This window comes from Lotus japonicus, chromosome 1 (assembly GCF_012489685.1).
Source record: "Lotus japonicus ecotype B-129 chromosome 1, LjGifu_v1.2".
Classification (NCBI taxonomy): domain Eukaryota; kingdom Viridiplantae; phylum Streptophyta; class Magnoliopsida; order Fabales; family Fabaceae; genus Lotus; species Lotus japonicus.
Genome location: NC_080041.1, coordinates 28,979,564 through 29,004,242, shown reverse-complemented (window position 1 = coordinate 29,004,242; position 24,679 = coordinate 28,979,564). Strand labels below are relative to the sequence as shown.

Below are 24,679 nucleotides of genomic sequence, written 5' to 3'. Positions count from 1 at the left end.
TCCATTTCCAACTCAAATTGTTAATGTTTTCATATGGAAATTATTTCGTCAACTAAACCATTTGGTTTCAATACAGTTGATTAGTTGGAAATACCTAAGTTGTAGTAGCTTGATTGAAGTAAACACTAGCGTCTCTGTTTTTTGGAGTAAATATTTTCTCCAAAAATAGGAAATATCCCATAATTATTTAAGTTTAAAATGACCCCTAAAATCTCCAATTAAAACTTCTTGAGTGCAACAATTATTGCCTAATTATGTCATGGACATACTTCATTCAATATGTTTTTTTAATGACTGCACTTAACCTATTGAGAAAAAGAAAACCTATAGGATGCATTAGTAACTAAGTAATTATAATATCTAAACGTAATCAAAACTTTATCTATATATCTTTAAAATAAAAAGCGTACTTAAAATTCATTTGAGCAGAATTCATTATAACTTACACAAGAAAATTATAACTTCACATATTTATAACAACTGGTTAGTAACTACATTTTAAAGAAACTTTAGAACAATTAATTGTGCGTAGCTGTTTCTTGTGAGTTATTGCAAACTACTAAATAAATTGAATGCTTCTCTCACATAGGAAACTATAAGTACGACTTAATTTATCACCTAATACATCAAACAAAACTTGCTTAATTGTCTAACAATAAAATAACCTAATAAAAATGGCCATGAATTCATTCAATAGCTTGTTTGCAGTCATGGCTATATTGGCTAGTTTAACTTTACTCATTAAAACATCCCACAGTTCTCCAGTTGAGGTTAATAATGCCACAGGACCTTTGTCAGCGTATGGCAAATATTTGAGTAACTGTGCAAGCAAGTTAAAACCAATTTGTGGCTGTAAGACCTGGATTTTCAGAGCAAGCTAGTTTCCGACTCACGCGTAGAATCAGTGTAAGCGTGACAGGAGTTTGTTATTTGAGGAAGATTAATGAAGAAGAAAGTTCAGGAATTGCTTGAGGAATATTGCGTAGTTGTTTTCGGAGTTAGTGCGAGTCGTCTGCACACTTGCCTTAGGGCGAGCGTGTCCAGAATAGGCTATTTCGCTCTTAAAGCAACGTTCTGAGTGAGATTTCGAACTCTCGGAAAATTTAAAGATTCTCTTTATTTTTCCATCGACCAGCGTTTCATTTCGGAACTCTGGACTGTACGCACGATAGGTTTCACTTTTCGGATGTCCGCCGACGCTAATTTCTTTGCTTCGAAACCCTATTTTCGAGCGATGGATGAAGACTTTTTCTATTCGGGACTTCTAACGAAGATTCCGTCCGCGTGGCCAGACTTGTTTCGACATTTCCAATCTTTCTTCTGTTGGAAGTTTTGTCGTCTGAGCATCACAGCAAAAAGTAGTTTTTCGGGGCAGATTAACCGACACCGCTTTTGAGTTTTTCGATATCGTTTTACCCAAATCCTAGATATTTGTTTTGAGTTCTGGAATTCTGACGCCAGAATCTCTCTTAGAATTCCACGGTGATCGTGCTGCAAAAATCGGAATCGCGAAATTTTCATTTTCCCGCGATTTCGCCCGCCTATAAATAGGCGAAAAAGCGAAATCCTCTTCATTTCCACCCATCAAGGCCGAGAATTGTAGAGAGAGAGGGAGAGGAGAGATTTTCGCGAAATCTTGACCAATCTTCGTGCAGTTCGTCCCTACTTCTAGGTATCAAGGTAACTAACACGATTCCTACCTCTGATTGTTGTTTCTGTTGCGTTTCTGAAGTCGTTTCTGTGCTCTAAGTTTTGAGCTTTTTCTAAAATTGTCCGATTTCTCTGATTTCTCGCTTGGGTTATGTTCCTTATGTTCCCCTGAGTCTAAAACCTCTGTCAGTAAACTCTGATTGCGACTCAGTTGTCCAGGATCTGAAAAATTGACTCAAAACTCTTTTTGTCTCACATTTCGAAACTTTATTGTCGTAAAGCTATAATCTGACTTCGTGCCTTTAGGATTTGTTGTCACGGATGTCATGAGGATCGTTGCTGTCAAATTTGTTTTCAGAACTGATAACTTTGAAGTTTTGAGCCTTTATTTTGGACCAAAATGCCCCTGCGTAGTCGTATTTCGACCCGATTGTCCGAAAATTGTTCTGACAGTTTCTTTGCCTTAGTTTTACCCTAAAACTACCTTTTAAACTGATTTGATCGAAGAAAAAGAGCCGAAGCCCTTTTCTCCTTATGGCCGTGGGTTTTTCCTAAGGGGGGGGGAGTTTTTCGTTTTCGAAAACTTGTCCTTTCGTACCCGTTTGTCGTATTCTAAAGCTTTGATGCTTTGTCTATCGTTTATGTATTGTTTTGCGATCGAACTAATCGATTTTGTTTGAATTCTGCTTTGTTTTTCTCCGAGGTTCAGTTGAAGGAACTTTGGAATATTCAGAGCAACTGTTTGAGGACAACCTTGATTTCGAAGCTGGAACAGCTCGAGGTTAGGGCAACTTACTATATATTAGCTATGAATGCATGATAGGCGTCGATCAATTCGACTTATGCTTTACTTTGATGTTGATTATGTTGATGAACTGATGTTGTGATGTTGTGCTTTGTTGGATTGTGCGTTTTGACGCGACTTCGGAGTGGAGATTCATTGATCTGGTGATCTTTGATGTTTCGGGTTGGATGAGCAACCCTAGGCAAGTTCAAACGAGGGGTTTGGGACTTAGCCATATATTGGGATTCGTTGGTTTACTTAGACTTTCCCCGGGAAACTTCTTTTGGGTGGTTGGTTTTCGGAAAACCTAGAATGAATAGAATTTTGTAAACTAGAGACTTTGGGAGACTTAGACTTTGAGAAATAAATTCATAACCTGACTAATTCAATTCGAAACGTTTTTACTAAACGAATAATCATAGGAGAACTAAAAGGGAAAATATTTACGAAAGACGGGGAAAAGTCGACCTTTGTTGTGGGTTTGGAGAGTTATCGGAATTGGGGAAAGCCACTAAGGTGAGCTATGGTGATGATTGAAAGTCATCGAGTACTCTAGTACTCTTGGGGAGTGTTGTGGAGCCGTGTTGTATTGACCGACACCTAGTGCTCTTGTTGTTTGGGCTGTGTTGTATTGACCGACACTAGACCCTTGTGTTTTCTTGTTGGAGTTGTGTTGTATTGACCGACACTTACTCCGAGTTGTGTTGTATTGACCGACACTAACTCATGGGTTTGTTGAGATTGGGTTGTGAGCTAAACACTTTCGTGGTAAGGGCGATTCGTTGTTTGGCTAACCACGTTGCATTCAATCGGGTGAATAACGGGAATGGTTCACCTGTGCATATCATGGTGAATAACGGGAATGGTTCACCTTGCATAAATGATGAATAACGGGAATGGTTCATCATTCGGTGAATAACGGGAATGGTTCACCAAGGATGAATAACGGGAATGGTTCATCCAGGATGGATTTCATCCAGGATGGATAACGGGAATGGTCCATCCATAGTGAAGAACGGGAATGCTTCACTTGTGGCGAACGGGAACGCGTCACAAATCCGGATTCATATTGTGCATTTCACGCATACATTCGTGCTGACTTGGATTGTGTGCTGGTTGTTTATTGAAGCAATATTAGAGCCATAACATGCTAGGATTGTGTATATATGTATATATCAACATATATCTATACCCCATATCACATGTTGAGTGTATATCTACGTATTTCTGTGAGTTGACCCTAGCGCCTTGGCTTTGTTTGTATGTTTGTGTTTGGGCGGTCGGCCTGCTGCCAGATGTCGACGGTGGATTGGTTTTCGATGGTCTCTCCCTCGGGGGGGATCAGGTTTGAGTTGGAGGACCGTACTAACGAGCGTGGACGTCTGACGAAAGGAGTTTTACGACGCATGGAGCTGAGCTTCAACTTGCCGTCTTCAGTTCGCTGTGGACTCGGTTATGTGAGCAGTGAAGGGAGGGTAGGTTAGGATTAGCGACATTTTTTTGTGTAGAGCTCTGATCGTCAGTTTCTTTTTGGGACAGGGTAGGTTCCGATGTGTGGCTTTTTGTGTGGTTCTTTTGAGGAGGATCACAGAGAGTCTGTCGGAGTATAGGGGTCTTCCTTTCAGGCCATTTTTGAGGGCCGACTTTCTCTTGGATAACTGTATTTTGATACTTTTACTCACAGTTCTGGTTTGTATATTTGCCTGCGGGCGTACTACTTTGGAGTCACTGCGGCTTCGCGTGACATGGAGTGCAGCCGAGGCTGTACAGATGTATATATTTGTATATCGGTTAGTTTAGTTGTTGGGTGTTGTCTCTACTTCTTTATCGCTTTGATTTAAAGGAAAGAAAAAAAAAATTACCTGTTTTCCGCGTAAAGTTTATTTTTGGTTACTAAAGTGACACCTGGAAGTCGGGGTGTTACATTGTGGTATCAGAGCTTAGTCGAGTCTTTTGGGAGTCTTTGGGGAATAGGTCTTCTGTGCTAGGTTGTGTGACTCTGCAAAGAGTGAAAATTGATTGTCTGCAGGACGATTTTTCGTTCTAATTGATTGCATGGTTGTTTAACCATATGTAATAGTTTGGTGCTATTCTACGATTAGGACTAACAGTTTTCTTGGGGGTAACAGACGATGGTGAACACAAATCAGCTAGCAGAGATGATGGCCACTATGGCCCAGGCAATGACTAACCAAGCGAATGACAATGCTTTGAGACGTGCTGGGGAGGAAGCGCGTGATCAACACCAGCGTCAGAGGGAGGCGACTCTGGATCAGAACAAAGGTTTGAATGACTTCAGGAGACAGGATCCACCTAAGTTTTCGGGAGGTACTGACCCGGACAAAGCGGAACTCTGGATAGAGGAGATTGAGAAGATCTTTGGAGTGTTACAGACTGCTGAGGGAGCCAAAGTGGGGCTGGCAACCTATCTGTTGTTGGGAGATGCTGAATACTGGTGGAGAGGCGCCAGAGGAATGATGGAGGCAAATCATGTGGAGGTGAACTGGAATTCTTTTCGAACAGCTTTTCTCGAGAAGTATTTCCCAGACAGTGCTCGTGACGAGCGTGAATCACAGTTTCTGACTCTGAAACAAGGAAGCATGACCATTCCGGAGTATGCTGCCAAGTTAGAGTCTCTGGCAAAGTACTTTCGGTTTTTCCGTGATCAAGTTGATGAACCCTACATGTGCAAGAGATTTGTGAGGGGGTTGAGGCCCGATATTGAAGATTCGGTGAGACCATTGGGGATCATGAGATTCCAGGCATTGGTTGAGAAGGCAACTGAGGTGGAATTGATGAAGAATCGGAGATACAACAGGGCTGGAACAGGAGGACCGGTGAGGTCGACACCACAGAGTTTTCAGGGAAAAGGGAGGTTTCAGGCGAGGAAGCCATATCAACGTCCTGCGGGGAGAGGGTTTACCCCGGGATCTTACAAGCCTATGGCTGCTGCTACTTCAGGAGGGTCGGGAAGCCGTACCCCAAATCGTGAAGTGACTTGTTTCCGTTGTGGAGGAACGGGACACTATGCAAACAATTGCACGAGGCCACCAAGATGCTACAACTGCAATAAATCTGGGCATCTGGCTACGGAATGCAAGGCACCAAAGGTTGAACCGTCTGTGAATGCTGTTAGTGGGAAGCGCCCAGTGGCGAAGGGAAGAGTGTATACCATGGATGGAGAAGAGGCTGAAGGAGCTGATGGTTTGATCAGAGGAGAATGTGAAATTGACGGTAATCTTCTAACTGTACTCTTTGATTCTGGTGCAACTCATTCATTTGTCTCTAAGGATTGCGTATCAAGACTGCATCTGCCTATTACTACTTTGAGTTTTGATCTTATGGTAACTACACCTGCTAGGACTCTAATTGCTAATGCCGCATGCATGCACTGTTCAGTAGTATATAAAGATAGAACTTTTCATGCCAACCTAGTATGTCTACCCCTTAAAAACCTAGATGTAATCCTCGGGATGGATTGGCTATCCCACTACCATTGTCTTTTGGACTGTAGTCGAAAGAAAGTGGTGTTCCCAGACTCGGATCTTTTCGAGTATCTTTCTATTAACCACATTAGTGCATCGTTGAGCGAGGGCACTCAGAAGTACTTTTCATTGCTAAGTCTGGAGGGGAAGAAGGAATCGGATATTCAAGGTATTCCGGTGGTTCGAGATTTTGCGGATGTTTTTCCTGGAGACGTACCTGGACTGCCGCCTGTACGCGATGTGGAGTTTGTGATCGACATTGTACCCGAAACTGGACCGATTTCGATTGCACCTTACCGTATGGCACCTGCGGAGTTAGCGGAGTTGAAATCTCAGTTGGAGGATCTTTCGGCAAAAGGATTCATTCGACCAAGTGTTTCACCGTGGGGAGCGCCAGTGTTGTTAGTTAAGAAGAAAGACGGAAGGTCGAGATTATGTGTGGATTATCGACAACTGAACAAGGCGACGATCAAGAACCGATACCCGTTGCCGAGGATAGATGATTTGATGGATCAATTACGAGGGGCTGCTGTATTTTCGAAGATAGATTTGAAATCAGGCTATCATCAGATCAGAGTGAAGACTGAGGATATACCGAAGACTGCATTCAGAACACGCTACGGACACTACGAGTACCTAGTGATGCCGTTTGGAGTGACAAATGCACCTGCTGTTTTCATGGATTACATGAACCGCATCTTTCATGAGTTCTTAGATCGGTTTGTGGTGGTGTTTATTGATGACATATTGATCTATTCGAAGGACGCAAAGGAACATGAAGGACATTTGCGACAAGTTTTACAAGTATTGGGAGAGAAGAAGCTGTATGCGAACCCTTCCAAGTGTGAATTCTGGCTGAAGGAAGTTAATTTCTTAGGCCACGTTATCTCAAAGGAAGGCATAGCTGTGGATCCGGCGAAAGTAGAGACTGTTTTGGCTTGGGAGCAACCGAAGACAGTGACAGAAATCAGAAGTTTTGTGGGTTTGGCTGGATACTATAGACGCTTCATTGAGGGATTTGCCAAGATCGTTGGACCTTTGACTCAATTGACGAGGAAGGATCAACCTTTTGCATGGACAGAGGCGTGTGAAACAAGTTTTCAGACTCTGAAGGAATGTTTGACGACGGCACCTGTGCTTATTTTGCCGCAACCGGAGGAACCTTATGAGGTTTATTGTGATGCTTCGTATCAAGGCTTGGGATGTGTGTTGATGCAACATCGAAAAGTGGTGGCTTATGCTTCGAGACAGTTGAAGACTCATAAGAAGAACTATCCGACTCATGATTTGGAGTTAGCTGCCATTGTGTTTGCGTTGAAGATCTGGAGACATTACCTCTATGGTTGTACTTTCACGATATTTAGCGATCACAAGAGCCTTAAATACTTGTTTGATCAGAAGGAGTTGAACATGAGGCAACAAAGATGGATGGAGTTCATCAAAGACTATGAGTTTACGTTGCAATATCACCCTGGGAAGGCGAATGTAGTTGCTGATGCTTTGAGCAGAAAGATGCATGTCTCGTCAATGATGGTTAAAGAGCTGGAGTTGCTAGAACAATTTCGAGATATGAGTTTAGGTGTGACACCGTCTGAGGGAAAGTTGAAGTTCGGTATGATCAGAATTGCCAGTGGACTGATGGAAGAGATTAGAGAGCAACAACTGCAAGATGAGTTTCTGCTGGAGAAGAGGAACTTAGTGATTCAAGGGAAAGACCCGGAATTCAAGATCGGAACTGACGATATCTTAAGATGCAAGGACAGAGTGTGTGTACCCAATAATCCAGAATTGAGAAGGCTGATCATGGATGAAGGGCACAAGAGCAAATGGAGTATTCATCCGGGAATGACCAAGATGTATCAAGATTTGAAGCTGAATTTCTGGTGGCCAGGAATGATGAAACAAGTGGCCGAGTATGTAGCTGCATGTTTGACTTGTCAGAAGGCCAAGGTAGAGCATCAAAGACCTGCTGGTATGCTACAGAGTTTAGACGTGCCAGAATGGAAATGGGATAGTATATCCATGGATTTTGTGGTGGCTTTGCCAAGAACACAGAAGAGACACAATTCGATTTGGGTGATTGTAGATCGTTTGACCAAGTCAGCGCATTTCCTACCAGTGAGAACTACCTACAATGTGGAGAAGTTGGCCGAGATCTATGTGGCGGAGATTGTGAGACTACATGGAGTTCCGACAAGTATTGTGTCTGATCGGGATCCAAAGTTTACTTCGCACTTTTGGGGAGCTCTTCATGATGGGTTAGGAACCAAACTGAGGTTGAGTTCGGCGTATCATCCACAAACGGATGGGCAAACAGAGAGAACTATTCAGTCGCTAGAGGATCTACTACGGGCTTGTGTGTTAGATAACAGAGGAAGCTGGGATGATCTTCTGCCATTGGTTGAATTCACCTACAACAATAGTTTCCATGCGAGCATTGGGATGGCACCGTATGAAGCTTTGTATGGCCGCAAGTGTAGGACACCGTTGTGTTGGTATCAAGATGGGGAGAGTTTGTTGATTGGGCCAGAAATGCTGCAACAGACGACGGAGAAGGTTAAGCAGATCAGAGAACAGATGAGAGCTTCACAGAGCAGACAGAAGAGTTATGCTGATCAGAGACGTAGAACCCTAGAGTTTGAGGAAGGTGACCATGTGTTTCTACGAGTTACTCAGACTACGGGGGTTGGACGAGCTATTAAGTCAAGGAAGCTTGCGCCAAAGTTTATTGGGCCTTATCAAATCACTCGACGTGTTGGACCAGTTGCATATCAGATTGCACTACCGCCATTTCTTTCCAACATTCATGATGTATTTCATGTGTCGCAGTTGAGGAAGTACATTCCAGACCCGACTCATGTGATCGTGCCAGACAACATTGAACTGAAGGATGATTTGACTTTTGAGACACCGCCAGTGAGTATTGGGGATAGAAGGGTGAAACAGCTGAGGGGAAAGCAGATTCCGTTGGTAAAGGTGATATGGAACAAGGATACGGGGGATGCTACATGGGAATTGGAAGATAAGATTAAGGAATTGTACCCCGGACTTTTTGCTGAACTCGGAGTTTCGAGGACGAAACTTTCTTTTTGGAGGGGAGTATTGTAAGACCTGGATTTTCAGAGCAAGCTAGTTTCCGACTCACGCGTAGAATCAGTGTAAGCGTGACAGGAGTTTGTTATTTGAGGAAGATTAATGAAGAAGAAAGTTCAGGAATTGCTTGAGGAATGTTGCGTAGTTGTTTTCGGAGTTAGTGCGAGTCGTCTGCACACTAGCCTTAGGGCGAGCGTGTCCAGAATAGGCTATTTCGCTCTTAAAGCAACGTTCTGAGTGAGATTTCGAACTCTCGGAAAATTTAAAGATTCTCTTTATTTTTCCATCGACCAGCGTTTCATTTCGGAACTCTGGACTGTACGCACGATAGGTTTCACTTTTCGGATGTCCGCCGACGCTAATTTCTTTGCTTCGAAACCCTATTTTCGAGCAATGGATGAAGACTTTTTCTATTCGGGACTTCTAACGAAGATTCCGTCCGCGCTGCCAGACTTGTTTCGATATTTCCAATCTTTCTTCTGTTGGAAGTATTGTCGTCTGAGCATCACAGCAAAAAGTAGTTTTTCGGGGCAGATTAACCGACACCGCTTTTGAGTTTTTCGATATCGTTTTACCCAAATCCTAGATATTTGTTTTGAGTTCTGGAATTCTGACGCCAGAATCTCTCTTAGAATTCCACGGTGATCGTGCTGCAAAAATCGGAATCGCGAAATTTTCATTTTCCCGCGATTTCGCCCGCCTATAAATAGGCGAAAAAGCGAAATCCTCTTCATTTCCACCCATCAAGGCCGAGAATTGTAGAGAGAGAGGGAGAGGAGAGATTTTCGCGAAATCTTGACCAATCTTCGTGCAGTTCGTCCCTACTTCTAGGTATCAAGGTAACTAACACGATTCCTACCTCTGATTGTTGTTTCTGTTGCGTTTCTGAAGTCGTTTCTGTGCTCTAAGTTTTGAGCTTTTTCTAAAATTGTCCGATTTCTCTGATTTCTCGCTTGGGTTATGTTCCTTATGTTCCCCTGAGTCTAAAACCTCTGTCAGTAAACTCTGATTGCGACTCAGTTGTCCAGGATCTGAAAAATTGACTCAAAACTCTTTTTGTCTCACATTTCGAAACTTTATTGTCGTAAAGCTATAATCTGACTTCGTGCCTTTAGGATTTGTTGTCACGGATGTCATGAGGATCGTTGCTGTCAAATTTGTTTTCAGAACTGATAACTTTGAAGTTTTGAGCCTTTATTTTGGACCAAAATGCACCTGCGTAGTCGTATTTCGACCCGATTGTCCGAAAATTGTTCCGACAGTTTCTTTGCCTTAGTTTTACCCTAAAACTACCTTGTAAACTGATTTGATCGAAGAAAAAGAGCCGAAGCCCTTTTCTCCTTATGGCCGTGGGTTTTTCCTAAGGGGGGGGGGAGTTTTTCGTTTTCGAAAACTTGTCCTTTCGTACCCGTTTGTCGTATTCTGAAGCTTTGATACTTTGTCTATCGTTTATGTATTGTTTTGCGATCGAACTAATCGATTTTGTTTGAATTCTGCTTTGTTTTTCTCCGAGGTTCAGTTGAAGGAACTTTGGAATATTCAGAGCAACTGTTTGAGGACAACCTTGATTTCGAAGCTGGAACAGCTCGAGGTTAGGGCAACTTACTATATATTAGCTATGAATGCATGATAGGCGTCGATCAATTCAACTTATGCTTTACTTTGATGTTGATTATGTTGATGAACTAATGTTGTGATGTTGTGCTTTGTTGGATTGTGCGTTTTGACGCGACTTCGGAGTGGAGATTCATTGATCTGGTGATCTTTGATGTTTCGGGTTGGATGAGCAACCCTAGGCAAGTTCAAACGAGGGGTTTGGGACTTAGCCATTTATTGGGATTCGTTGGTTTACTTAGACTTTCCCCGGGAAACTTCTTTTGGGTGGTTGGTTTTCGGAAAACCTAGAATGAATAGAATTTTGTAAACTAGAGACTTTGGGAGACTTAGACTTTGAGAAATAAATTCATAACCTGACTAATTCAATTCGAAACGTTTTTACTAAACGAATAATCATAGGAGAACTAAAAGGGAAAATATTTACGAAAGACGGGGAAAAGTCGACCTTTGTTGTGGGTTTGGAGAGTTATCGGAATTGGGGAAAGCCACTAAGGTGAGCTATGGTGATGATTGAAAGTCATCGAGTACTCTAGTACTCTTGGGGAGTGTTGTGGAGCCGTGTTGTATTGACCGACACCTAGTGCTCTTGTTGTTTGGGCTGTGTTGTAATGACCGACACTAGACCCTTGTGTTTTCTTGTTGGAGTTGTGTTGTATTGACCGACACTTACTCCGAGTTGTGTTGTATTGACCGACACTAACTCATGGGTTTGTTGAGATTGGGTTGTGAGCTAAACACTTTCGTGGTAAGGGCGATTCGTTGTTTGGCTAACCACGTTGCATTCAATCGGGTGAATAACGGGAATGGTTCACCTGTGCATATCATGGTGAATAACGGGAATGGTTCACCTTGCATAAATGATGAATAACGGGAATGGTTCATCATTCGGTGAATAACGGGAATGGTTCACCAAGGATGAATAACGGGAATGGTTCATCCAGGATGGATTTCATCCAGGATGGATAACGGGAATGGTCCATCCATAGTGAAGAACGGGAATGCTTCACTTGTGGCGAACGGGAACGCGTCACAAATCCGGATTCATATTGTGCATTTCACGCATACATTCATGCTGACTTGGATTGTGTGCTGGTTGTTTATTGAAGCAATATTAGAGCCATAACATGCTAGGATTGTGTATATATGTATATATCAACATATATCTATACCCCATATCACATGTTGAGTGTATATCTACGTATTTCTGTGAGTTGACCCTAGCGCCTTGGCTTTGTTTGTATGTTTGTGTTTGGGCGGTCGGCCTGCTGCCAGATGTCGACGGTGGATTGGTTTTCGATGGTCTCTCCCTCGGGGGGGGGGATCAGGTTTGAGTTGGAGGACCGTACTAACGAGCGTGGACGTCTGACGAAAGGAGTTTTACGACGCATGGAGCTGAGCTTCAACTTGCCATCTTCAGTTCGCTGTGGACTCGGTTATGTGAGCAGTGAAGGGAGGGTAGGTTAGGATTAGCGACATGTTTTTGTGTAGAGCTCTGATCGTCAGTTTCTTTTTGGGACAGGGTAGGTTCCGATGTGTGGCTTTTTGTGTGGTTCTTTTGAGGAGGATCACAGAGAGTCTGTCGGAGTATAGGGGTCTTCCTTTCAGGCCATTTTTGAGTGCCGACTTTCTCTTGGATAACTGTATTTTGATACTTTTACTCACAGTTCTGGTTTGTATATTTGCCTGCGGGCGTACTACTTTGGAGTCACTGCGGCTTCGCGTGACATGGAGTGCAGCCGAGGCTGTACAGATGTATATATTTGTATATCGGTTAGTTTAGTTGTTGGGTGTTGTCTCTACTTCTTTATCGCTTTGATTTAAAGGAAAGAAAAAAAAAATTACCTGTTTTCCGCGTAAAGTTTATTTTTGGTTACTAAAGTGACACCTGGAAGTCGGGGTGTTACAGTGGCCAAGAAATATTTTTAGGAGTATTTGTTGGCAGTCACACCGTCAGCGATAATTGTTGTCATAGCCTTGTGAATGACATGGGAAAATCATGTCATGTTGACCTGACAAAATATGGGGCAAGTTCGCCAACATTCAAGAAGAACGCGACTGAAATTATGAAGAGATGCTACAAGGTGTGGGATTATTGTAGTCTAGTTCACCTTCATTAGATTGATACACAGTGATAAGTGGAAGAGAATGAATGTACCATTTTAAATGTTACAATTTTATAAAGTAATTTATCTCAGTACTACTGCTTTTTTATTTATTGAATCTAGTACAAATTTATAGTTCAGTGAGTTTTTTCTTTCTCTTAAACAAAGGCATATTAAAAATTGAACTTATTATCAAACCAAAAACTAAATAGTTTACGGTGCTGTTCTTAATTCGAAGCTTGGTTGGTGTCTCATAATGCTTTCATGAATCAATTGTCAACTTGTATGACTTAAAATTTATAAGGAAGATATACATCTAGCATTTTGGACTAGGTAGTGATTACATTGTATTTTTTTAATTATTCAATTGTATTCTCTTGAAATCTGACCAAGGCTACTTGTATAGTGTTTCAATTATCTATTTTTTTTTGTGTTTTGGTCAAAGGAGCATGTAGTAATGAATCCTCATAATTCTATAAGAGAATAATCAATTATAAGAGCCTGCGGAAAGGAACCAAAGGATGACAATCACATCATCAACGCATAAAGATGCAGTAGGTATTCGAAAATTGTGATTACTGTGTTTGGAAAATGAAAAAGTTACCAACCGGTTTAACCGCATAATAGCCGATTTTATCACTTATGTTTGGTATTTGACCGATTTTGTTGGTTTTTACTGGTTTTCAATCATTTTGATTTCAGCAGCAAATCATACAAGCAACAGATCTGGCTCTCGACGGGATCGGCCGATCAAGTTCAGTTTTATAAACATTACTTTTTAATGTTTTACAACTTATTATTCTATGAAGTGAAAATAAGTCGTGCATGGTCATTTTAATCCATCTCAAAATACAGTAGAATAGATTGAGTTCTATAAGAAGTCTTGGAAATGTTAAAGTAGTATATTAAATTATCAGATGTTTAATTTTAAATAAAATCTAACCAGTTTGAGTGTGCAATGTCACATTATCCAATAACATGCTACCAGGAGAGGCTGGGACTGAGACAGATTCAGAGAGTGTGGCAGCTAGGGTTTGAGAGTTTGAGACTCGACCACAGAGTGCTGCTAGGGTATTTGCGTCTTTGCGCGCTAGTGAATTGAACCTGGAGTTTCTCAATTCACATTTTTTTAAAAGATCTGGTTCGGTAGGTGATGACCCGGGATTTAAGGCTATTTTCCTAGTTTATTTGCTTGTAGTTTAATATAGTTTTTAGGATATTTCGGTCATTTTAAGATACTTTAGGCTTAGTTCATGCATTTTAATGTTTTCATTTAGTTTTAGTATTTTTCTATATTTTTTATGTTATTTTTATAGATTTCATTAGGATTTAATCAAGTTATTTGAATTCGGTATCTTACTCTATCTTCTAGTTAATCTCTTTTATTGGTTTTTAATTATTTTCATTTATTATTATTGTTATTTTAGGAGAAGATGTTGAATCAAGGAGCAAATCAAGGGAGAGAGCCAAGAATCTCGAAGTCTGGAGCAATCTGGATTTCTTTGCTCTGAGTTCTTTAGGATCCGTTATAGGTTTCTATTGGAATTTTGATGTTTTACTACCTTTTTCTTGAATTGTTTCCTATGACTATGAGGAACTAATCCTCTCTTGTACTGGGGATATGGTGTAGTTTTCTCAAAACTATGTTTTGATACGTTTCAGTTATATATGAATGGTTATTTTAGTTCATGAATTTCTTCTTTACTTCTATTGAGTCCAATCGCGAAAGGGTTTCATGCTATCGTTTGCACAACTGGGAAATTGGTAGATGATAGGGATCTAGGAAGAAATAGAATAAGGGTCTCTACGCCTTAGGGATAAGGGTAGGAATTTATTTGTGTTTGTCTGAACATGAAATTGAATCTTTAGTTCATTAGGATTAGGTACTAAGGAATTAGCTATCACTAATTAACTAGAAGGGGTGCTTGACTAAGGGATTAGCAAGTAAACATATAGGCTTAGCACCAGGAACAGATTTAACTAATTTCATATATAATTGTAGCGGGTAGAAACATAGCAAGGGTAAATGAAATCAATTTTCCGGTGCGCTTTTCTCTAAGTGATTACAAATCAGTAATTATCTTTTCCACGTTTTCTTGTTACTTCGTTCTATCAACCAACTAAACCCTCTTTTAATTTCGCTTTTCGTCCTTACAGCGAGAATTTGGTAACATTAGGAAGTAAACTATCACAATCCTTGAGGTTCGATAAATTAAAACCCCGGGCGAAACTGTACACTTGCAGTTTTGCACATCAAGTTTTTGGCGCCGTTGCCGGGGACTGTGTTTAGTTTATTTTGTATTTTATCTGAATCTAATTGTTAGGACTTTTATTTTTTAAATTTATTACTCTTGTGCGGGTGCTACTGACTGTTGTTTGCTAGTGCATGCAAGGTACAATCAAGCGAATACCATGGCTGAATCACAAGAGGAGTTTGAAGCAAGAATCCAAGTTGAATGTGAAGCGAGAATGGAAACTGAAATTGAAGCTCGGATTCTTTGCCAGAACGAAGAAGAAGTTGAACGTGATGCTCAGAGACCATTGAGGGAAATCACTGCCCCTCGTATGAGCTATACATATGAGGGCAGCGTTGTCCTTCCAACAGACATACCAGACAACTAAAGCTACTGAGGATCCGCATGCTCACATGGACAGATTCACCAGACATTGTGAGTCTCTGAAAAGGCGTGAAGTCAGCTTGGATACAGTCCGGATGATTCTTTTTCATTACACTTTGAAGGATGCTGCAAAAGATTGGTTGAGGTCACAACCCCCTAACAACGTTCGAACATGGAAGGACTTGGCGGAAAAATTTATCACCAAATTCTTTCCATCCACACGCATCAGAAAGGCGAAGCAGGAAATTTATGCATTCAAACAAAACAAATCTAAAAAGTTGTATGAGGCTTGGGAGCGGTTCCAAGAACTTCTGAGGAAGTGTGCAAGTCATAATATTTCTGCTGGTGAACAAGTGGACAAATTTTACTCGTCATTGCTTGAGTATGCGAGAGGAATGTTGGACGCAACAGCCAATAGTGCATTTGATTCATTGCCTGCACACAGAGCTCTTGAGATCATCGACAATTTGGCCACTAGATCTTCACAGTCAAATTATGATAGAGAGAACCGGGAAAGTGTGCATGAAGTTGGAACAAATGATGATGTTCTCGCCTCCAACAGGAAGTTGTCACAAAAGATGGATGCAATAGTACAACGTTTAGATGGTCGCAAATTGAGTGCTGAAGATGCTGTATTTGATGAGGAAGTGAAGGCAATGGTTAATCCTCAAAAACAACCCTTACTCAAATACTTATAATCCGGGTTGGAGGAATCACCCTAACTTTTCATGGAGAGATCAAGACAAGTTTGGAAATTCAAGGGAGTACTCTAATCAAAGGAGTTATGGTCAGGATCAAAAACCTCAACCCTCTCAAGAGCAAGGAAGTGGGAAGAAGAGCCTAGAAGAAATTGTGGGAGAACTGGCCCAAGCTACTAGCAAGCTTCAGGTGTCCACAGATAGCTTCATAAAGGAGTCTAGAAATAACTTCAAAAACTAGGAGGCTTCAATCAAAAATCTGGAGAATCAGGTCGGTCAAATTTGCAAACAATTATCTGAGAGACCTCCAGGTATGTTTTCTAGTAACACTGTGCCTAGTCCTAGGGAGAATATTTCTACTGTTACTCTAAGAAGTGGAAAAGTTATGCATGAAATTGAAAATAAAAAAATTAGTGGAAAGAATAAGATTGAGGCTAGAAATAAAAGTGAATTTGAAGTGATAAGTAAGGAAAAAGAACAGAGTGAAGATAGGTTAGTGAAAGAGAGAAAAGTAGATTTAGAAAAGAATAAGTTTACAAAAGTTCCTTTTCCCCCTTTCCGCACTAACATAGCAAAGAGGAGGTTGGAGAAGCAACTCTCCAAGTTTATTTCTATGTTTAAAAAGTTACGTGTAGACCTCCCATTCTCTGAAGTTTTAGAAAAGATGCCTCAATATGCCAAGTTCATGAAGGAGATACTCTCTAAGAAAAGAAGCTTGAGTGAAGAGAATGATATCGTTGAGCTAACTGAGGAGTGTAGCGCTATTTTGCAAAGGAAGCTTCCACCCAAACGAAAGGATCCAGATAGTTTCACTCTACCTGTTAACTTTGGGGCTTCAAAGGAAGTGAGAGCTTTATGTGATTTAGGGGCAAGCGTCATTTTAATGCCCCTATCAATGTTCGAGCGACTTAATGTTGGAGAGCTGAAGCCAACAATGATGATGCTTCAACTAGCAGACCGCTCCATGGTGACTCCTTGGGGAGTTGTTGAAGATGTGCTAGTGAGAGTAGGAGAGTTTGAGTTTCCGGTGGATTTTGTGATAATTGATATGGACGAGGACTCTAAAATACCATTGATTCTGGGAAGACCATTCCTAGCCACTTCACAAGCGAAAATAAATGTGGGAAAAGGAACAATATCTTTAAGGGTAGCTGATGAGAAAATTACTTTCACCATATTTGACCTGAAGCCAAAGCAAATTGAGAAGAATGATGCATTCTTGGTGGAGATGATGGACGAGTGGAGTGATGAGAAGTTGAAGCAGTTCTTCCTTAAAGAAAAAGCTGGAGCATCAAATAAGAAGAAAAAGAAGAACATGCAGAGCGACCAAATTGAGAAAGTCTACTCAATGAGCATGGTTGTCAACTCAGAGCAGAAGTAGGAAAACCTGAGAAATCAAGCTGAACCAGTTCATCTTGAAAGCGTTGTGGCCAACATGGAGCGGAAAGAGGAGAAAACGAAAGGAGAATCCTTCATATGGAAGCCAAAACATAAGAAAGATGATAAACCTCCTATCCCTTTTAACTCTAAATTGAATAACTGTGTTCATGCTTTTGAGATTGCTTGCAAGAACATGGTGAAAATGTGTGCTGAGTTTAAGGAACCCGAAAGTGCAACGCACTATGGGGTAAACCCCGGATAGAATTCTTAGTCCGGTGAAGTCTAACAGAGACTATAAAATTGTGCTTCTTGGGAGACAACCCAAGCGATAATTTTAGTTCTAATTTCATTTTCGTTTTGCTTTCTTAGTTTTAATGATTTTTTTTTATTTCCGGTTTCGTAGTGTTAGTTTTGAAAAAATGAGAAAAACAAAAACAAAAATATATCCTTTTTAGTTGAGTCTTTATTTTCTGTTGAGTCTTAGTGTTCTCATGAGTTATTTAAGTTATAATTGTGGTATTTTTAATTTGTGTGTTCATTTTTACAAGGACTAAGTGATTTACATGATCAGAATTGAGCTGGAGGGTCCAGCTGACAGAGTCTTGGTGCTATCACTGTTTGCACCCAAATTGAGTACAGGGAGTTTTTCTTAACCAATTATCTCTCAAGTAATTGCATGATCATGCATTTTACATTTTGTTGCACACACTAGTTATGCACATGCTTTTACCCCGAGTTATCTGCCTTTGTATTTGACTACTCAAGTGATTTCAATTCTGAATCTATGCCTTGTTTTTATGGAAATTGTGATACACATGTCCAGCTAATGTATTGGAAATGACATGCTTTTGATAGAAGTAAGTGAATTTTAGGACTGAGTGATGTTTTCAATAGATAGTGTTGATAGGAGTTCACTGAGGTTCATCTCTTTACCCCTTGTTTTCTGCTGAGTGATGAGTGATCTCTGATGATTCCTGACTTGCTTGCACTTGCTTGGTTCTGATTTGACATGCATATCGGTTCGATAGTGTTATGCTTGTGATTTGTTAAGAGATTATTAGGCATTCTTGATGGCCTTCAGACTTTGTTTCAGTTATTCCTTAGTTGCCCAAGTTGAGCCTAAATGTGAATTTTCTTGGTCCCTAACTTTGGAAATATTCATGAGTTGTTAAGTGATCTCAATTGTGAATTGAGCAAATAAAAAAGAATATTAGCGTGTCGGTTCCCTCTCTCTCCTAGTGTGCATGAAAATGAAGCAAAATGCTTGGAAAAAATGAATGAAAAAAAAAGAGCAAAATTTACAAAATAAAAAGAGGAGAGTAGAGAGAAAAAACCTTGAGTGCTTTAAATGAATGCTCTGAATTGAAAAAAGAAATAGATCACTTAACTATCTGTGAGTGTAAACTTGTATTATCCTTTTCTTATCCTACCTAAAGTTACACCTTGGCCAAGTTACAACATGTGAGAATATTTTTCTTGTTACATAGCATGAGACTGTCTGATCTTGATTTGATTGATTATCAAAACCGAAGCATAGTGTTTGTACTGTCAGATGCACTAAATAATTGATGATTGATGATTAAATTTGTGAGTTTTGATTTGAACTCTGAGTCTCATTGTCATATTGATTTCATTTTCTCTGGACTTGATTCCTTATTTCTCTTAACTAGTATGCTCATGAATTGATCTTTATTTGTTGGATGTGTATCTTGTGTTTTAAAAGGGCTGGAAATTGATTTGGAATTGATTTATTCTGTGCTTGAGGACAAGTTTTCCTAAGTTTCCGCTGGAGGACAAGCTGTCGTTGAGTATAGCAACAGATCTGGCTCTCGACGGGATCGGCCGATCAAGTTCAGTTTTATAAACATTACTTTTTAATGTTTTACAACTTATTATTCTATGAAGTGAAAATAAGTCATGCATGGTCATTTTAATCCATCTCGAAATACAGTAGAATAGATTGAGTTCTATAAGTAGTCTTGGAAATGTTAAAGTAGTATATTAAATTATCAGATGTTTAATTTTAAATAAAATCTTACCAATTGGAGTGTGCAATGTCACATTATCTTATAACATGCTACCAGAAGAGGATGGTGTAAGATCAAGGTTTGATCAGTGGTTGCATCTCTATATTTTGATGATTACAATTAAGGTTTGTGATGATGAACAATTGTGGTACCCTAACGTTTGTCTTTCTAAGATGTGACAAACAGGTTCTGAATCTGACCCAAGTCTATTCGTTCAGAAGAGGAAGAACCAAGGGTTGCTAAAAAGAGAGCTTCTTAACCTACCATGTCGTTCAGAACAGTGGCAAATCCTTCAGAAGCTCTGAAGATACAAGCTCTCAAGAAGTTCTGAAGAACCAGAGTCAGAAGTTCTGAAGACCAGATGTTCCAGTGGAACGGTCCAGAAGTAGAAGACTCAAGTTCTGAAGGCCTGCAAGAAGTTGGTTCCGAAGACCCGAGCTATTCTAGCTCTGACGATCAGAAGTTCTGAGGAATTTGTTCAGTAGAAGAAGTTGCAAGATCAGAAGAATCCAAGCTTCAATCTGACGATGATCAGAAGCTTCACCAGCGTTCATCTGAAGCTCTTCGATCACAAGTCAACTGGTGAAAGGACAAGTTGCTATCATAGTACAACATCGTACAAGTCTCAGTCTGTCCGCCACCTACCTTGTACAGCCTAGCAGTCTGATATTACAGAATTGCCACTCCAACGGATAGAACCCTAGCAACGGCTACATCACAAGTCTTGGAGTATATAAAGGCTGAAGAAAGAAGAAAAAGGCCAAGAAACTTTGCTGAAATCATTCAACTTATACGAACCAATTTCTTAGCATTATTTCTTCACTGTTCTTAAACATCTGAGTTTACTATTAGCTTTTCAGAAGCACTCATTGTAAACCCGAAACCTTTTACACTACATTGTAAAGTTCCTTAAGAGACCAAGGTTGGTCGGATCTTGAGAGGACTGAATCAAGGCTGATTCAGTGTTTAGCTAGTCTTAAGAGGATCGGTAGATCAACTTCTTAAGAGGATACTAGTAAGAAAATCAGTGTATTGTTAGTCACTTAGCAGGTAGCAAAGTGCAGTTGTAACACTCATTGATTTTAGTGAATTGCCTTCATCAGAAGAAGGAAGAAATCACCTTCACAGGTGGACTGGATTAGCTTGAGCTTTTATCTCAAGTGAACCAGGATAAAATACTTGCGTGCTTTACTTCTTATCCTTCAGCACTTAGTTCTTATCCTTGAGTTTTGAAAAGTTAAAAAGTATACCCTTTATTCAAAAACTCTATTCAAACCCCCCATTTCTAGTGTTTTTCGCACCTTCAATTGGCATCAGAGCTCCGGTTCTGATTTCAACACCTAACAGTGTTCAGTGATCCAGAACCTTGTGTGAAAAACAAATAATGGCCCAAGCCAATACTTCCGCTGACAACAACAACAACAACAATCAACTCAGAGCACCAATCTTTGATGGTGAAAAGTTTGAATACTGGAAAGATAGAATAGAATGTTATTTCCTTGGCACTGACCCAGATCTCTGGGAAATGGTCATTGAAGGCTATACTGATCCAGTAGATGCTTCAGGAGTGAAGATCCCTAGTTCTGAAATGACTGACGCTCAGAAGAAACGCTTCAAGGATCATCACAAGGCGAAGTCTATGCTATCTCTGACAAAGAAACAGCAAAATCCATCTTTGACTCCTTAGTCATGATGCATGAAGGAAATGAAGAGGTCAAGGAAACCAAGGCTCTTGCTCTCATACAACAATATGAGCAGTTTAAGATGGAATCTGGTGAAACCATTGAGGAGATGTACTCAAGGTTTCAAACTCTGATTGCTGGAATCAGAGTGCTAAACAAGGGCTACTCTACTGGTGATCATGTCAAGAAGATCATCAGAAGTTTGCCTAAGGAGTGGAGAGCTTTTGTCACTGCACTGAAACTCTCCAGGAATCTGAACTCGTTGAAGTTAGAAGAACTCGTGAGTCATCTCAGAAGCCATGAGATTGAAATCAAAGAGGACAAGCCCCAAAAGAAAGACAAATCTATTGCTCTTAAGTAAAAGTCTGACAAAGCAAAAGCCTATCAGGCAGAAGAGGAAGATTCCTCTGAAGAGCTATCAGATGCGTCTGGTGATGAAGAACTATCTCTTTTCACAAAGAGATTAAGCAAACTCTGGAAGAACAGACACAACAAAGGCAAAGGACCAAAGAAAAGTTCAGGAAGATATGAATCTTCATCTGGTCAGAAGAAATCATCTGGAAAGGAAGTCACTTGCTTCGAGTGCAAGGAATCTGGACACTACAAGAGTGACTGTCCTAAGTTAAAGAAGGAAAAGAGACCAAGAAAAGTTTTCAAGAAGAAAGCTCTTATAACCTTTGATGCAACTGATTCTGATGAAGCTGAGTCAGAAGAAGATGAAGCTGTGGAGGCTCTGATGGCTACCACCAGCAGAGGTGCTGAAGCTTCAAAAGATGACTCAGACTCTGACAATGACGATGAGGTATTCTCTAACTTTTCTATATCTGAGCTAAGAACTGCCTTATCTGAAATAATGAAGAAACATGATGTTCTGCTAAATAAGCATAAAGAGCTTAAAAGGAAATATGCTGTTAAAACCAGTTCTTCAGAAGTTCATGAGAAGTCAGTCTCTGAACTCATGGAAGAAAACCATACTCTTGTTAATGACAACGCTGTTCTTCGTGCTAAAAATGATGTGCTAGAAGATCAACTTGCATCATCTGATGTTAAGTATGAGACAAAATATGAGAAAGCGTTTCAAAAGTTTCTTGCCAAGGGCATAGACAGAAGTCTTATGGCTTCAATGATCTATGGCATGAGCAGAAATGGGAACAGTGGCCCTGGCTACTCTCAATCCATGAGAGATAAGCCATCTGAGCCCAAACGCGAACCTTTGCATAAGCATTTCGTTCCTGCTGGCACTGTCATTCCAGAAAAGGTTACACCAAAGGTGGTGAAACCAAAGGGAAAGTTCAAACTTGACATGTCTAGATACTATACTCAGGTTCCTATGTATTATCCTTCTGTTGCCCCCAAAGTTCCAAGAACTTCTGGGAAAACTAACAAGAAAGGACCCAAGATATGGGTACCTAAGACAAAAATTATTCCTGTTGCAGACATCTTATGCAGCTCAGTTAAGACACCTGTCATGGTACCTGGACAGTGGATGCTCGCGACACATGACGGGCACAAGGTCTATATTCCAAGAACTGACACCGCTTAAGTCAGGAGGAGATGTTGGCTTTGGAGGAAACCAGAAGGGAAAAATCATTGGAAAAGGTTCCATAGGAGATGGAAAAATTCCAGTTATCAATGATGTACTTCTGGTGGAAGGATTATTTCACAACTTGCTCTCCATAAGCCAAATTGCTGACAAAGGTTACGATGTGATCTTCAATCAAACCGGATGCAAAGCTGTTAGTCAAACAGATGGATCTGTTTTGTTTTCTAGGAAGAGGAAAAATGATATTTACAAAATCAGATCTTCTGAACTGCTATCTCAGAAGGTCAAGTGTCTCATGTCAGTTAATGATGAGCAATGGATCTGGCACAGACGCCTAGGGCATGCCAGCCTCAGGAAAATTTCTCAACTTAGCAAGCTAAATCTCGTCAGAGGATTGCCTCGTCTGAAGTATTCATCAGAGGCTCTATGTGAAGCTTGTCAGAAGGGAAAATTCACCAAGAAGCCATTTAAAGCAAAGAATGTGGTATCTACAACAAGACCCCTTCAGCTACTTCACATTGATCTCTTTGGACCAGTGAAGACTGAATCCATTGGAGGAAAGAAGTATGGGTTAGTCATTGTAGATGACTACAGCAGGTGGACATGGGTAAAGTTCCTAAGGCATAAAGATGAAACACACACTATGTTTACCAACTTCATTACTCAAGTTCAGAAGGAGTTCCAAACTTCAGTGATCACTGTCAGAAGGTATCATGGTGGAGAATTTGAGAACAAAGCTTTTGAAGAATTGTTCAACTCTCAAGGAAACTCACACAACTTCTCCTGTCCTCGCACTCCCCAACAAAATGGAGTTGTTGAAAGAAAGAACAGAACCCTTCAGGAAATGGCTCGCACCATGATGCAAGAATCAAGTATGGCCAAGCACTTCTGGGCAGAAGCAATCAACACTGCTTGCTATATTCAGAACAGAATCTCCATCAGACCTATTCTGGAGAAGACTCCTTATGAGCTATGCAAAGGAAGACAACCTGACATCTCTTACTTCCATCCATTCGGAAGTACTTGGTACATGCTCAATACTAAGGAGCAACTGGGTAAATTCGATTCTAAAGCTTTAAAATGCTATTTTCTTGGTTATTCTGAAAGATCTAAAGGTTTTAGAATTTATAATATTATTCATCTAACTGTTGAGGAGTCTATTCAAATAAGATTTGATGATAAGCTTGGCTCAGAAAAGTCAAAGCTGTTTGAAAGATTTGCAGATTTAAGCATTGATTATTCGGAAGCAAATCAACCAATGAAAAGCCCAGAGGATGTTGCTCCAGAGGCAGAAGCATCTGAAGATGTTCCAACAACTTCTGATCAACTTCAGAAGAAGAAAAGAATAGTTGCTTCTCATCCAGAGGAACTGATCATTGGCAACAAAGATGCTCCCGTCAGAACCAGGTCTATGCTCAAACCTTCAGAAGAAACTCTTCTGAGTCTGAAGGGACTTGTATCTCTCATAGAGCCAAAATCAGTTGATGAAGCTCTTGAAGACAAAGACTGGATTCAGGCAATGCAAGAAGAGCTAGATCAGTTCACCAAGAATGATGTATGGACATTAATGCCTAAACCCAAGGGTTTCCATGTCATAGGAACCAAGTGGGTATTCAGAAACAAGCTGAATGAAAAGAGAGAAGTAACAAGAAACAAGGCAAGACTGGTGGCTCAAGGCTACAGTCAACAAGAGGGAATTGATTACACTGAGACCTTTGCTCCTGTAGCAAGGCTTGAAGCTATAAGGCTACTGATTTCCTTCTCAGTAAATCACAACATCATTCTCTATCAGATGGACGTCAAGAGTGCCTTCCTAAATGGCTACATTTCAGAAGAAGTGTATGTCAAGCAACCCCCTGGCTTTGAAGATGACAAATATCCAGATCATGTCTACAAGCTCAAGAAGTCACTCTATGGACTAAAACAAGCTCCCAGAGCGTGGTATGAAAGGTCTCAGCTCCTTTCTTCTACAGAATGAGTTTGTAAGGGGTAAAGGCGAC

At 40.5% G+C, this 24,679-nt stretch overlaps 1 protein-coding gene across 1 annotated transcript; it reads left to right on the top strand.

The window, feature by feature from the left end:
• The first annotated feature begins 16,360 nt into the window (after positions 1 to 16,360).
• Positions 16,361 to 17,428, top strand: LOC130731996 (uncharacterized). The gene has a single exon (XM_057584143.1). The coding sequence runs from the start codon at positions 16,361 to 16,363 to the stop codon at positions 17,426 to 17,428; it is 1,068 nt and encodes a 355-aa protein (XP_057440126.1).
• Positions 17,429 to 24,679: the final 7,251 nt, after the last annotated feature.